Source organism: Meriones unguiculatus, chromosome 9, assembly GCF_030254825.1.
Source record: "Meriones unguiculatus strain TT.TT164.6M chromosome 9, Bangor_MerUng_6.1, whole genome shotgun sequence".
Taxonomy (NCBI): domain Eukaryota; kingdom Metazoa; phylum Chordata; class Mammalia; order Rodentia; family Muridae; genus Meriones; species Meriones unguiculatus.
Window position 1 is genome coordinate 117,689,230 of NC_083357.1, and position 14,395 is coordinate 117,703,624.

A 14,395-nucleotide genomic window follows, 5' to 3' on the forward strand; every position below is an offset into this window, starting at 1 on the left:
ATATTGCATTCCAAAACTGACTTAAAATAAACACTTACTACCCGAGACAAATTTCATCTGCAAAGTGAAACAAAACACACATATAGGCCTGGTGGAACCAGCTCAAGACCAAAGCAATCAAAACAGATTCACAGGAAGCTGTAAAAACAATAGAAAATGGCTGATTTTAGGTATAAGGCATGAAGTTTGCTCGAGGTTCCCTCCCCACCCCATGTAGAAGAGCACTTGAAAAGTGCAGTGCTTTGGTTCCAACCTATCAGCGTGCGATTCTGGGTAAGGTGGACAGGGCAGCAGGCGGGAAGAAATGCCAGGTGGAGGCGGAGTGGCGGAATTTGCGGCCCCTAAGTCTAGGCTTTGACAGTACAGCTGCTGTCGGCCCACTCAAAGTCCACCTATTGGCTTAGTCTTTGCTACTGACTTGCTCCCAGGCCCGAGAGGCCAAAAGCCTTTGCTCAGGAGATCAGCCTGTTGCGGAGACTGGAGAGCAAGATGCACACAGCGCTGACTGGGGAAGTCCGGGAAACCGAGTCTGGGTACTTACTGGCCTTGTGGGGGCTCAGAGAGGCAACAGCCTAGTGTGGGATAGCAGCAAACTCTGCTGGGAGTGGCATGAAGAGACGGGCTGGAGTCGGGGCTGAAGAGCGTCTCCGCTTTGACCTGGGATGAGGATGTGATGTGCCGGAACAGGAGTGCAGTCCAGGGTTGACTGGGCCAGAGTGTGTGGAGGGAGAGAAAGGAAAAGCGGCAGAGAGAAGAGCCTGTGGCCGCTTAAGGCTGGAGCACTGGTGAGCGCAGCGAAACGCTCCTTGTTTCTCACTCAGACTTAGGTCCACGAAGCTTTCATATGCAATGAAGAGCTAGTGGGTGAAGCCTCGTCAAGGCCACACACAGACTGCTCCTCCTCACCCAGGAGCTTAGAGCCTCGAGGAGTCCAGGATCTCTGGTTGTACAGGAATACGGAACAGGACCGTCCTGGGCCTGGCGTCTGGAAGTATTAGATTACAGCTCCACTCCATGTAGCAGACTAGGGATAAAAATCAATCGACGGAGCCCTTGTTTGCCACACACAAAGCCCTGGGTTCAATCCCCAGAACCAAATAAATCTGGGCATCATGGCGCAGAGTGGTAATCCCAGACAGTGGAGGCAGGAAGGTCTGATGTCCAGGACCTTCAGCTACACAGTAAGCTTAAGGCCAGCATGGGAGGCACGAGACCTTCTCCCAAAATAAACTGGGCTGGAGCGGTAGCTCAGCTGGCAGGAGAGCCGTCTGCTCCTCCAGAGGATGTGAGGTCAGTTCCTAGCGCCCACGTCACTGGGTTATGACTGCCTGCGACTCCCACTCCAGGGCATCTGACACCCTCACTTGGCCTCTGAGGGTACTCATCCATACATGGCAGGCAGACACATACACACACACCAGTGAAAAAGACACACATCAAGAAAAAAGCGACTACGAAGAGCCAGGTGAACCCTGCAGAAGAGGGGGAGGAATGACTGAGGAGCCAGAGGGGTCAGGACATGAACACGGCCCACGGAATCAACAAAGGTGGGCCCTGGGCTCACAGAGGCTGGAGTGACAATCACGGAGCCTGCGTGGGTCTGTGCCAGGGCCGCTGCATATTTGCTGGGTTGTGTGACTCCTAACAGTGGGAGTGGGAGTCTGTGACTCTTTTGCTGGCTCTTGGGTCTCTTTTCCTCCTACTGGTGTTGGGGTTCAGAGAAAGCCACATAAACCATTCAGATACTGACCTCCGTCAGATATGGATGGTTTATTGAACACCCACCCCAAAGACTGACTGTAATCAGGCCATAGCCCAGAGTCGGGAGCTGAACTGCATCCTGACCTGCTTTTAGGGTAGTTTTTTTTTTTTTTTTTTTTTTTTTTTTTATAGAAAAACCAAGTGCAGAAGGCAAGCAGAGGGCAGTATTACATTTTAAGTTCACTTTGGCTAACTAGACCAAAGTTTATCAGCTGACCTTGAAAATGATTGCCAAGTGAGCATAAATGCTGAAACCTTAGAGTCATAGTAACAAATGTGGCCTTTTCCACTGTCAGTATAAATAATCACTTCTGGAAAATGGAGTCTGAGAATTTGAACTTAATTTCACCTTATGATCAAAATGGATACCAAATACAAAATGGCCACAGTTGCGTTAAAGCAGCAGGTCTCAACACTGGGTTGCCTCATCCAGAGTAGATATGAGGGCCTGTACCTAGACTTACTGCATCTTGTTAGGCCATGTTCGGTGGATAGTCCTGTTCTTTCTTTTTCTTTTGGAAAACAGAGGAGGGAAGTGGAGGAGGCTTGGGAGGAGTGGAAACTGTGGGCAGGATTTGATGTATGAGAGACGAATTGAAGAAAGAAAAAGGTGAAAGTACAAGACAAACAAGTCACATGAGCATAATGGCACACGCCTGTAATCCCGGTACTCAGGAGGCAGAGGCAGGCATATCTCTGTGAGTTTGAGGACAGCCTGGTCTACACAGTGAGTGCTAAAGCAGCCAGAGCTGCTGTGAGATCCTGTCTTGAAACAAAACAAAATGAAAATGAACAAGGAAAAAAAAAGCACCAAATATAGGATGATTTACGTAATGAGTGTTAATATTTTAGAAGGAACTACTTCAAGCAGAGAAACAGTCATCAACTCAAGAAAGACGCAATGAAATGTACACATATGTGCAAAAAAAGATGTTAGTTGTCAAAGATTTTTTATTTCCCTGAGAAAAACACAGGACCCAGAAGCGATAAACGTGGGTGTCTCTTGTGCCCAGGGTTTACCCTATGTGGGTTTTGCTTTTGTTAATGCTTTGTCGGTTTCTGAAGACATTTTAATGAGCACGTAGCAACAGTATAACCAGACTGGGCACGAAAGGTTTCCTACCATACCCAGAGACTCACAAGCAGATATTTTTAGGAACAAGAATTTAAGCTGGGCTGTGGTAGGGCACACCTTTAATCCCAGCACTCAGGGAGGCATAGGCAGGCCGATCTCTCTGAGTTCAGGGCTAGCCTGGTCTACAGAGTGAGTCCAGGACAGCCAGGGCTACACAGAGAAACCTTGCCTTGAAAAAAATATCAAAATCAAACCCAAACCGAAAACAAAACAAGACTTTGCTTGATACCAGTGTAGCCCAACTCATGAGTAAGCTTCACTTCAATAGTGTTTTGAGTTATACATAATCTAAAAAGAGGCAGGGCAAGCAGAGCTGGAAAAACAGACAACAAAGCCCAAGGTAAAGTTATTAGCCCAAATCAGCTGATGCTCACTACATACCATTCTTAAAAAGGCCCTCTGTAAATTCAACATTGCTTTCATAAAAATGTTAGAAAAAATTAAGTTAGTGTGAACTGAGTTTCCTTCTGTGGCAGAAATGCAAGACATGGCCCAGTGTTTTTAAAAAAAGTGCATGTTTTAAATAATATTTCAGCTTGATGTGGTGGCGCACGCCTGTAATCCCAGCACTCGGCAGGGAGAGACAGGAGGATCTCTGTGAGTTTGAGCGCAGCCTGGTGAGTCTACACAGAGAAACCCTGTCTCGAAAACCAAAAAGCTGAAAATTTGAAAAGGCTCCTGATTGGCAGTGAGCGGCTGCTGTGCCCCACGGCTCTGTGGTGGTCACTGATGTGCACTGTCCCCAGGGCACGGGCAGGGTGCTTGTGGGCTCCTCTCTTGCCTTCTGACCATCACAGGTTTGTCTGCGACACAGGTTCCGATGCGGAGTGTGGGGCGTCCTTCCCAGCACCCTGTTTCTTCTCCTCTGCATCGAACTGGGCCTCGATCTCAGCCGGGTTGACGTAGGTGTAGAACCGAGCCATGATGGCAAAAATGATACACACGACCAGAAGCAACGAGGCGAACAGCACATACTCCGCCCACTTGGGAGCAAAGACAAACAGACCGACCACAGGTCACACTGACGTAACAACGTTGCCCACCTGCCCTCCCCAAGGCAGCTGCAGTGAGGCTGCCAAGAATCCACCCTGCAGGGACCCCCGCTAACGTGGGTGTGGAAACACACGACTGCGGGGAACATGAGAGGGACTTTCTGACATTCTGTCATGGCTGGTGCCAGATAAGCAGCAGCAAGGACCCAGGGGTTGCCCCCCAGGACAGAGCGTGCTGGCTAAGTGTCAACAAATGTGCCAACAGTGTGCAGGACAGAGGGTACTGAGTGCAGGCAGGAGGGGGGGCTTCGCAGAGATGACCCCACACACCCAGCTCCAGGGACCCAGCGTTCTGGACTCCAGGGGCTCCTGCAGGCACACGGTGACCTCATCCCCTCCACATAGCCCTTATGTGTGTCTGTGTGCACGCACGTGCAGAAATGCATGCATTTCTTCTCTGAGCTCAAGAGCATGAAGCCCTGTGGCTGTTTCTTATGCAGGACACAGCATGACTGCTGTGGAAATCGCCAGGTAGACTTGTGTGCAACAAGGCGAAGCACAGGCTGTGAGTGTCACACAAGCCCGGGTTCTGTTTTGTTTTAAATGGAAAGCTCGATCACTTCAAGAATTAAGTTACGGGGGAGTTTCTGTGTAAGGAATCTGGCTTCTGTCGCCTTCCACGATTGGATGAGACCCAGAGCCTCATGCACGGAAGGCAAGTCCAGTGCATGGATTCACCCCCGGCCAACATGCTGAGCCCGGGCTCCTGAGTTGAATTCTCAGAACTGATTACATGTGTTCTCTGTGATAGTCGACCCCGTGGGGCACATGAGCTCTAAGTCATTACAGTGAGAGCTCCAGCTGACTGGGAGCATTACCCAGCCGCTGCCTCACAAGGACACATGTTCACAGAGAGCTGGGGAGGAGCATGTGATGAGTGTGAAAACCAGGAAGATTACAGGTTCAAAGCCATCATGGTCTATGCAGCAAGGGTGAGGCACACCCAGGCTGCATAAGACCTTGTCTCAAGAGAGTTGGAAGAAAAGCCTCCCCGCCCCCGTACCTGCTGACTGAAGTGCCCGACCCCGGCCACAATGAGCACGATGATGTTGCCAACCGCCACAGTGAGCAGCCAGCCGGCCTGCAGCACGGACTTCATGCTGGACGGAGCCTGAGGGCAGAGCAGACGGGGTCACAGCCGGCCGGGAGGACCCCCCTTCACACCCATCCCCGAAGAGAAGATAGAGCTCTGCTCAGGTTCAGTCAGGGCTGGAGTCTCACAGACACAGCTCAGCATGTGGGAGGGAGAGGCCTGAGGATAACAAGTGTGAGGAGTAGTGGGCTACACACCCTGCTCTCAATATGAATATGCAGATAAGGGAATAAACAGCAAAGTCAGACTCATATCCATATAAGGAGGGTTGTGTGCCGGGACAGGAAACCTACCGAAGCAGCCTCTCTCCTCACACTCAGAGGGTCGTCTTAGTGACACTCAGATCTACAGCCTCTCCACACTCACAGTGTTAGTGACATACAGATGTACGGGTGAATGAACTTTGCAGCACAAGTTTCTCCCCTGAGGAAGACTCCTCTCTAGGCTGTAGAGTTCCTCCCTGAAGCTTCCCTGCTGTGCCCCATTCCTTCCTCAAGCTCTCTGCAGCTACATCACAGCCCTTGTCAGACAGTGGTCACCACAGAAGGGGTCACTTAGCCCCTGTGGACCACCACTGACGCTGAAGGGAAAACGCCAGGGCCCAATGGCTGTAGCTGTTTTGGTTTGGTTTGGTTTTGGACAAATACTTTAGACATTAAGCTCTAATCGGGGTGCCAATAGAACCCGTCTAATTAGCCTAATATACTTAGAAACAAAATAAAACAGACAAACAACCCCCCCACCACAAAATACCATTTTTTTTTTTTGAGGTAGAATGGCTGACCTCAGACTCACTCTGTAGCCAAGGATGATCTCGGGCTGATCTTCCTGCCTCAACCTCCCCAGTGCAGGGGTTATAGGAGTGCATGGACATACCTGGTTTCCTACAGTGCTTGGGGTTGAACCTGCGGCTTTCTGAACACTGAACAAGCACTCTATCACCTGATCTGTATCTCTAGCCTTAAAAATAGGGTGTTATACTTGTTCTTAGCAACAGATCTGATTTGGCATGGTCACTGGAATGACAGAGACAGCAACTGGCTACTCTTCCAGTACTTGAAAGCCTGAGGCAGGAGGTTGGTGAATTGGAGGCTATCCTGGGCTGCATGCCGAGACCTTGTCTCACAAACCAGCAACAGCGTACAGATATCTCACATTCAAACCAAGCCTGCCAGCACATTTCTGAAGACAGCAGGGAGCGGGAGAAACGGAGTGACAAGAAACAAGAACCTGGGAATAGGAGAACTCCAGCCCCGTGACAGAGAAGACCACCTCGCCACAGGTCATCAGGAAGTACTGGGGGATCTGCAGGGCCATGTTCACTGTGTTGGGTGGAATGTCTTCGAATTCCTTCACCTCCAGGCAGCCGTCACTCTAGACAATCAGAGCAACAAGGGGAGGTTGAGAAAAAGGCAGAGCTCTGCTTTAGAATGACTGTTCACATAGATACAATGTCCACCTTCTGAGGTTAAGCCAGGCAGCTTACCAAGTCAGCACCCATTTTACCACACCAGAGCTCATTTTACCACGTCAGCGCCCATTTTACCACATCAACGCCCATTTTACCATGTCAACACCCATTTTACCGCATCAGCGCCCATTTTAAACAATGGTAGTGCTGGAAGCTGTCAGTTCAAACCGTGCTCCCGGTAAGCACTAGGTTGTGGAGCCACACAGCTCACAGGGAGGCATCACATACCGGTCAGCCGGAACTTCAAACTAGTGTAGTTAAGTCTGCTGGGGTTTGTTTTCCAGTCAACTCAAGTCAACAATAAGTGAGAGAATCAGTGCCAGGCCAGTGGGATGGCTCAGTGGGGAAAGGTGGTGCTCGTCACCAAACCTGACGCATGCACACACGCACACCATACCACACCACACCATTCACACACACACTACACACACAATGAAAAGAAGAGCTGGTACTGAGCTGAATTAGTTGTAAGTCTGTTTACAGATCCTGGTTAATCATGACCTTGTCCTGCGTGTCTGTGAGGTTCACGCTAGCCGAGGCTCAAACAGGCTGTGCTGAAATGAGCTACTAACCCCCTTTCGGATCACATAGGTATACGCGCTGCCAAAGTCGAGGTTGGAAGATTTAAAATCATGTGGACACCCAGGTGCAACCTCTGTGGAGTTTATTGTGAAGTCTTTTCTATTGAAAGAAAGAATGACAGAGGTTATGGTTCTTGGTATTAACATTTCCTTCTTTTCCTAAGAAAAAGACTAGACAGCCTTGAACTTGGGAGCAAGCTGCCCAGAACAGGTACTTACACGCCAGAAGGGAAAAACTGATAACCACTGGCATTGTAACTGGTGATGTTTTCGTACACTTTCCCACTCATTTTGATGGTGACCATCTCATTAAGGGTGCTGACAAATCTGGAACAGAAGACCAAACATGGAATAATTCACCCTAGGTCACAGGTCTAACCCTGGTGTTAGGCTGTTTTTCTCTGTAGTTATTTAAGATGTATAGAAAATTCCTAGGATCTAGAGGCAGAAAGTTAGCAGCCTCACATCTGTGAAAACACTCTTAAAATAATTTAACCAGCAGTATTTATACATACGTACATATCAGTAAATATGGAAATCAGGAACCTAAATCTACATTGTCCAGGGTTTCCAGCGTTACAGAATATTTCTAAAGAAATCACAACAATGGAGATGCTGTTCTGAGACACGGCACTGCAGAGATCCTTCCAGTTCAGAATCAAATACAAAGCACAGGACAGCTGTGTTCATGTGCATGTGTGTGCATGTGTGTGCTGTTGTATGTGGTGTGTGAGTATGTGAGTCTTGTGCAGGGCATCATGAGCAATTATAAATATCTACAGGAAGGGCTATGGACTGAGAGACATGCCCTTGAAACTCAGGACAACACCTCACAATGAGACTGGAGAAAGGTGTGTAAGGCAGCGGTTGACTGATTGGTGACTGATTGGTGCCCCTATGTGAGATTAGGACACAGACTTGCAGAGTGAGAGAAGATGGCTACTAACAGTCACCCAAGGAGGAGACCTCGGGAGGAACCAGTCCTCGCTGCACCTTGACCTCCAGCCTGAAGACCATAGAACACGAACATTTATGTAAGTGCACCACCAGGCTGTGGCCGCACGACTCAGAAACAAGAGAAGGAACCAAAAATGGAACAGCTTATGCGGGCAACATGCATTCCACTAGTTTTAGTTACCCTGGAGAAAGGCTATGGGGCTGTGGAGACAACACCAGAGGCTTGGTGAGAAGGTGACCATTATGAGTGAGTGCAGGTCAGAGGCCTGCAGAGTGGTCTCCAGAGCTTCACAACTGAGTGTGAGAGGAGAAAAGGGCATTCCAGGACTTCCTGCTCACTTCCTGCTCTTGCTTAGGGTTAGGTGAGGTGTGTGGGTGGAGGCCACAGCAGAACAGGCAGTGTGAGTCCAGGAAAGAAAGGTGGTCCCTGGGCATGGCAGAGGTGGCTCCAAGGACTGTGTTGGGGACACTAGGGGGCACGTGCTTGTGGCAGATCACAGAATGCAGGAGGATTCCCAGTTGCAGAGAGGACAGCAGACACTTGGCGAGCAGGTGAAGGCTGATGTGTGAACAGGGAGTTGTATTGGTTATTTTCTACATCAGTTGATAAGAGAATGTGCACTTCCTTCTCTCTCTGCTTAGATGAAGGGTTGTGCTGATTGACCCCTCCTTGCTCTAGGTGCACACTCGACACTTTCACACCCTGTTACGACTGGACCTGATGAGGGATGTGCTACGCTTCACTAGAAGCTGAAGGAGCCAGTGTCAGAAGAAATCTCCACACCTGATTCCATTTTCTCCCTTTTCTGGCTTCTGGTTAAGCCCGTCTTGCACCTGAGAGAGAAAATAATATAAAAACATTTCTGAGCCAGTGACATGGCTCTGGGGATAAACACTCCTGGTGTGCAAGCCAGGCTCTCTGTGTTCAATCCCTGGAACCCACGTCAAGAGAGAACCCATGTCACACAGTGTCCTCTCACCTTCATACACATACTGTGGCATTCATACCTGCTTCCTTAAGCACCCATCATGTGCATATGACACACACACACCTCACACACACACACCATGCATACACACACACACACACACACACACACCCCACATACCACACATACACACCACACCCCTACACACACATATCACACATACACACTACATTCACACACACACCACATTCACACACACACCACAGACACACACACATACACACATCACACACACATCACACACACACACATACACACACCACACCCCCCACATACCACACATACACACCACACCCCTACACACACATATCACACATACACACTACATTCACACACATACCAAGACACACACACACCACAGACACACCACATTCACACATCACACACACACACACATACATACACACTACATTCACACACACATCACAGACACACACACATGCACACATCACACACACACACACATACATACACACCACATTCACACACACACCACAGACACACACACACACATACACACACCACACCCCCCCACATACCACACATACACACCACACCCCTACACACACATATCACACATACACACTACATTCACACACATACCAAGACACACACACATACACACATACACACCACATTCACACACACACCACAGACACACACACACACACATCACACACACACACATACATACACACCACATTCACACACACACCACAGACACACACACACATACACACATCACACACACACACATACATACACACCACATTCACACACACATCACAGACACACACACATGCACACATACACACCACATTCACACACACACCACAGACACACACACATACACACATCACACACACATCACACACACACACATACATACACACCACATTCACACACACACCACAGACACACACACATGCACACATCACACACACACACACCACATTCACACACACATACACACACATCACACACACACACATACATACACACATTCACACACACCACAGACACACACACATGCACACATCACACACACACACCACATTCACACACACATACACACATCACACACACATCACACACACACACACACCACATTCACACACACATACACACATCACACACACATCACACACACACACACACCACATTCACACACACATACACACACATCACACACACACACCACATTCACACACACATACACACATCACACACACATCACACACACACACACCACATTCACACACACACACACACACATACACACCTCACACACACCAAATCCCAGATATTTAGCTCATTAGGATCAGCTCACACTAACACTCCAGACTCGAGTGTGTGATTCTAGCCCTTGGCCTGTTTGTTTGTTACTTGTGCTATTTGCTCGTCCCTGACTCTCCTCTGGCTGACACAGGCCTGTCCTGTCGTTGACCCCTGGTTGTCACACTCCAGTAGTCAGGTTGTCCGAGCTTCCGCATCATGACACTGTGTTGCCAGCACAAACCTCACGTCCGAGAGTTGTGCAGACGCGTCAGGAGAATCATTGCAAAAACAGATCCCCGAAGGTGTGTGTGTGCTGGGTCATGATCGTAGCCTTTCTGGGGTGTGTCTCCTGCGGGGTACAGGCTGCACACACCTGACTGAACGAGCCACCCGGCAGCTTCCTTACTGAGGACATTACTCAGAACACTAGTTGTGCACTATATACTCCCGACACACTCCTCCAGTTCCTTTATTCAGACCGACGGCACCTTCGTTCTTCATGGGCCGATTGGCACACCTACTTGTCTGCACTTCGTTCCTTGTATCTGGTGTTTGTGCCATATTTTTGTAAGTTAGACACTTGATCTCAAGTACATGAAAGAGTGCAGGCACATAAAAGCATGGGCACACATTCATCATTACACCAACAGCTGTATTTCTAGTTACTTACCGTTTTATTTTTACTATTTTTGATACAGGGTCCCACTGTGTAGCCTTGGCTGGCCTGGAACTCACAAAGACCCTCCCATATCTTCTCCCTGAGTGGTTTGTGACACTATGCCCAGCCACACCAGGGTCTGACTGCATAGCCCGGCCAGTGTCTACCCCTGTGAAAAGGCGTGGGCCACCACATCTGGCTCCAAGTTTTCTTTTTAAGTCGTAATTAATAGTAATCTTCTTTGGAAACCAGCCAAACCCCTACTAGAAGCCAGGTGACTTGTGCTCCTGAAGAGAGAAGAATTTGGAGACTACTGACTCTGGTGCTCTAGCAAAGTCACATCAACAAAAGCTGGGTTGTGAGGCTGGCGGGGTGGCTCAGTGGTTAAGACCTGCCGCTCCTGCAGAGGACCTGGGCACGATTCCCAGCACCTCATGGTGTGTCACAAACATTTATAACTCCAGTTCTAGGACGCCCTCCCTGAGCTTCTCAGACCCCAGGTCCTATGTGGGACACACACACGCAGTAAAACACCATGCTCATAAAAGAAAAACAAAAACAGCCTTTCAGAGCTGTCGCTAACGCTGTGCACAGCTAAAGAACATCTTACCACGCGGTAGTAGCTGGGGGCCCACACCAGGAGGGTGTGCCGGTGGCCCTGCTCAAACCTGTGAAGCACTGCAGTGACGGGGGAGCCAGAGGAAGTCACATTGATGCTCGTCAGCTTGTCTGCGTCAAAAGTCATGAACTTGTCTGTCTGGGAGGGAAGGAGGCAGGAGGCCGAGTCAGCACTGTGCGTCTGCTCACTGTAAGGACCTGTCACGCGGCGTCCCCCGCTGCCCTGCTCATGCTCACACACATCCCGCACACCTCGTGGCGACGTCGGGCGCAGCCCCTACCCCACAGGCACTGCCACACAGTTCTCTCTGTATTGCCACGGACGTTATACTGTGCACCAAACTCCGTGCTTTTGTTTTGCTCTCGGGAAGCTCACGTTGGGAACGTCATTTATAGAACTACGTAGGGAAGAGTTCCAGGGCCCAGGGATGAAGCCGGGGCTCAAAAGGTGAGCAGCTGCCCTTCCAGAGGACCCAGGTTCAATCTGAATAGTTCACATGGTGAACCACAGCCACCCAGACTCCCATTTTCAAGGAACTGAAATGCCTCTTCTCTGAGGGCACCAGACACACACACAGTGAACAGGCGTGTACGCCAGGAAAACACCCACACACGTTAAAAAAAAAGCACCAAAGAAAGAGCAATGGTGTTGGGAAACCCTGATGCTAATGTTCCGGTCTGTCATGACCGGAAAGCCCTGAGCTTCTCTTGAAATGGAGGACTCCGGGATCCCCACGCCTCTACCTGAGGGATGTCATGCAGTCCGTAGGAAAATTACAGCCTTGGCCTCCTTTCCACCCCCAAAAGGAGCTGCTGAGCAAGCATCTGGAGTCAGGAAGGAGAGCATCTGAAACCACATCACTGGGGTTCAGCCCTCAGTGCTCCCCACGTGAGCAGACTCAACGCTGGGAAGCAGCAGTTAAGAACAATGACCCCAAGAGCAGCTTTTCCCAAGCAGCACTGTGTATATCATGGACAGAGAAGTCTTTGCCTGGAGGCTGAAGCCGGCACCTCTGGCTTCCACATATGAAGGGCCAGCAGCACACACTCAGTTTGCAGCAGCAAAGAATTGTCTGTGGACACTGCTCAACCTCTCCCCGGGGACACCAGCACCCCTGTTTGGAACCATGGGCCTTTTCTGCTGTTGGAAGTGTGGCTTCCTGCGGCGGCGGCAGAATGCAGAAGCTACAGAAACGCAGTGGTTCTGGTCTACAGTCAAGTCTGAATTCTGCAGGGTGCAGTGTGCTCAGCACCCACATGCAAGCCAGGGCCTGCTGGCCTGGGAGGCGGACACTGGCATGTGCTAACCTTGGGCTGACTTCTGGAGGTACACAGGGGCCAGCCAGAGCCGCTCCTCTGAGCTGTGTTATAAGTCAGCCGAGAAGATAGAATATCGAGTCCCGCTTCCTCTTACTCACTTGAGACATTTGGTCAAGTGTCACGGTCTCGCCAGGAAAAGACACAATCATGTTATTGTTGCCTATATTCAAGACCTTAATTTGGACTTGATTTCCGCCAGGGAAGACTGGAAGAGTTTTCTGAGGAAAAGACAAGAAAGTCAACAGTGAGGACTCAGAGCATGGTCACTGTCACCTCAGCACAGAGTCACTTTCCTCTGTGATCTTCAGCTGCACTGGGGACACACGCCAAACCCCGGCTAAGTCTGCTGCTCACATTTGGCACGACAATAGAACTTTAGGAACAAACGGAAGCTTTTCATATCTAAAACGGGGGAGCCTCCAGGGCACCGGAGAAGAAGCCAGCCATAAAGGAAAAATGCTCTGTGATTGTGGCCATGTGATATGCCAGGAGCAGAATCCTCGAGACAGCAGAATGGTGCCCGCCAGGGGCTTGGGGAAATGAATTGGGGAATTAGCACCGAGTGGCACAGACGTTTGGGAAGATGGAGAGTTTTGGAAGTATGCGTGGGGAAGTTTCCCAGGAAACGGAACAGTGCTGAGCTGCGTGCTTAGAAATGGTGAAGGTGGGAAATTTCACTTATGTGTTGACTGCCATGGAGCGTGTGTGTGTGTGTGTGTGAGAGAGAGAGAGAGAGAGAGGGAGGGAGGGAGAGAGAGAGGGAGAGAGGGCTTCTCTCCTTTGGTTTGGTGGGCCACATGGTTCCTGCCTTCAGAATTAAAGTCTCTCCAGCTGGCAGCACTGGGCTGGTTTAGCACACACGCACCCGGCAGGCGTTAGGTTCAGTGTAGGTATATCACAACCCAAAGTGTGTGTTTCCAGGGCAGCTTACACATCTCCGAAGTGTGTTTATGAGTGACAAGCTTCTTCTCCCCAATTCAAGGTTTCAGAACAATTCCATGGCCTTAGCTTCCGCTGTGGAAACTGTTATAAGCGACCTACCCACACCACCCTTCCTCGGAGCTAAGCCTGCCCACGTTGACAACTCAGTGCCAACCATCGGACCACCCTCCCCCGCCTCCCACTTCCTCTATTCCTGCTGTGGATGGGGAGAGGCCCCTGGTCCCCTGTGTCCCCCAGCCCAGAGAAGGAAGATGCTGAGCCCAGAAGACTCACATCAATTTCCACCTGCACAATTGCAGCCACCACAAAGGCCATGGAAGCCAGGAACATGCCAACTGTCATCTTCTTCAGGGAGCTGGTGAGGACAAGAGGAACGTGGAGCCGGCCTGCCTCCCCCAGCTAAGAGAGCGCCTCCCGTCCTGCCTGCTTCTCTGCAAGGGCGGCTGCACCAGAAGCTGCTTCAGGCGCTGATTGTTCCAGGATCTTCTTGATGTGTGTGCATGTCAGTGTGAGCCTCGTGGGAGGGCTCAGAGGCTGGAA

The 14,395-nt window shown here is 50.1% G+C and overlaps 1 protein-coding gene across 1 annotated transcript in view; it reads right to left on the reverse strand.

The window, feature by feature from the left end:
* Positions 1-2,694: 2,694 nt before the first annotated feature.
* The window catches only part of Slc15a1 (solute carrier family 15 member 1), a 37,506-nt gene continuing 25,805 nt past the window's right edge, over positions 2,695-14,395 (reverse strand). The window contains exons 15-23 of the mRNA XM_021644863.2: positions 14,129-14,210; positions 13,012-13,131; positions 11,586-11,732; positions 8,835-8,884; positions 7,313-7,420; positions 7,085-7,193; positions 6,272-6,415; positions 4,952-5,059; positions 2,695-3,879 (exon numbers count right to left, since the gene is read on the reverse strand). Coding sequence (XP_021500538.1) covers positions 3,688-3,879; positions 4,952-5,059; positions 6,272-6,415; positions 7,085-7,193; positions 7,313-7,420; positions 8,835-8,884; positions 11,586-11,732; positions 13,012-13,131; positions 14,129-14,210 — 1,060 coding nt within the window. The 3' untranslated portion in view covers positions 2,695-3,687. The remainder of the gene's footprint in view (positions 3,880-4,951; positions 5,060-6,271; positions 6,416-7,084; positions 7,194-7,312; positions 7,421-8,834; positions 8,885-11,585; positions 11,733-13,011; positions 13,132-14,128; positions 14,211-14,395) is intronic.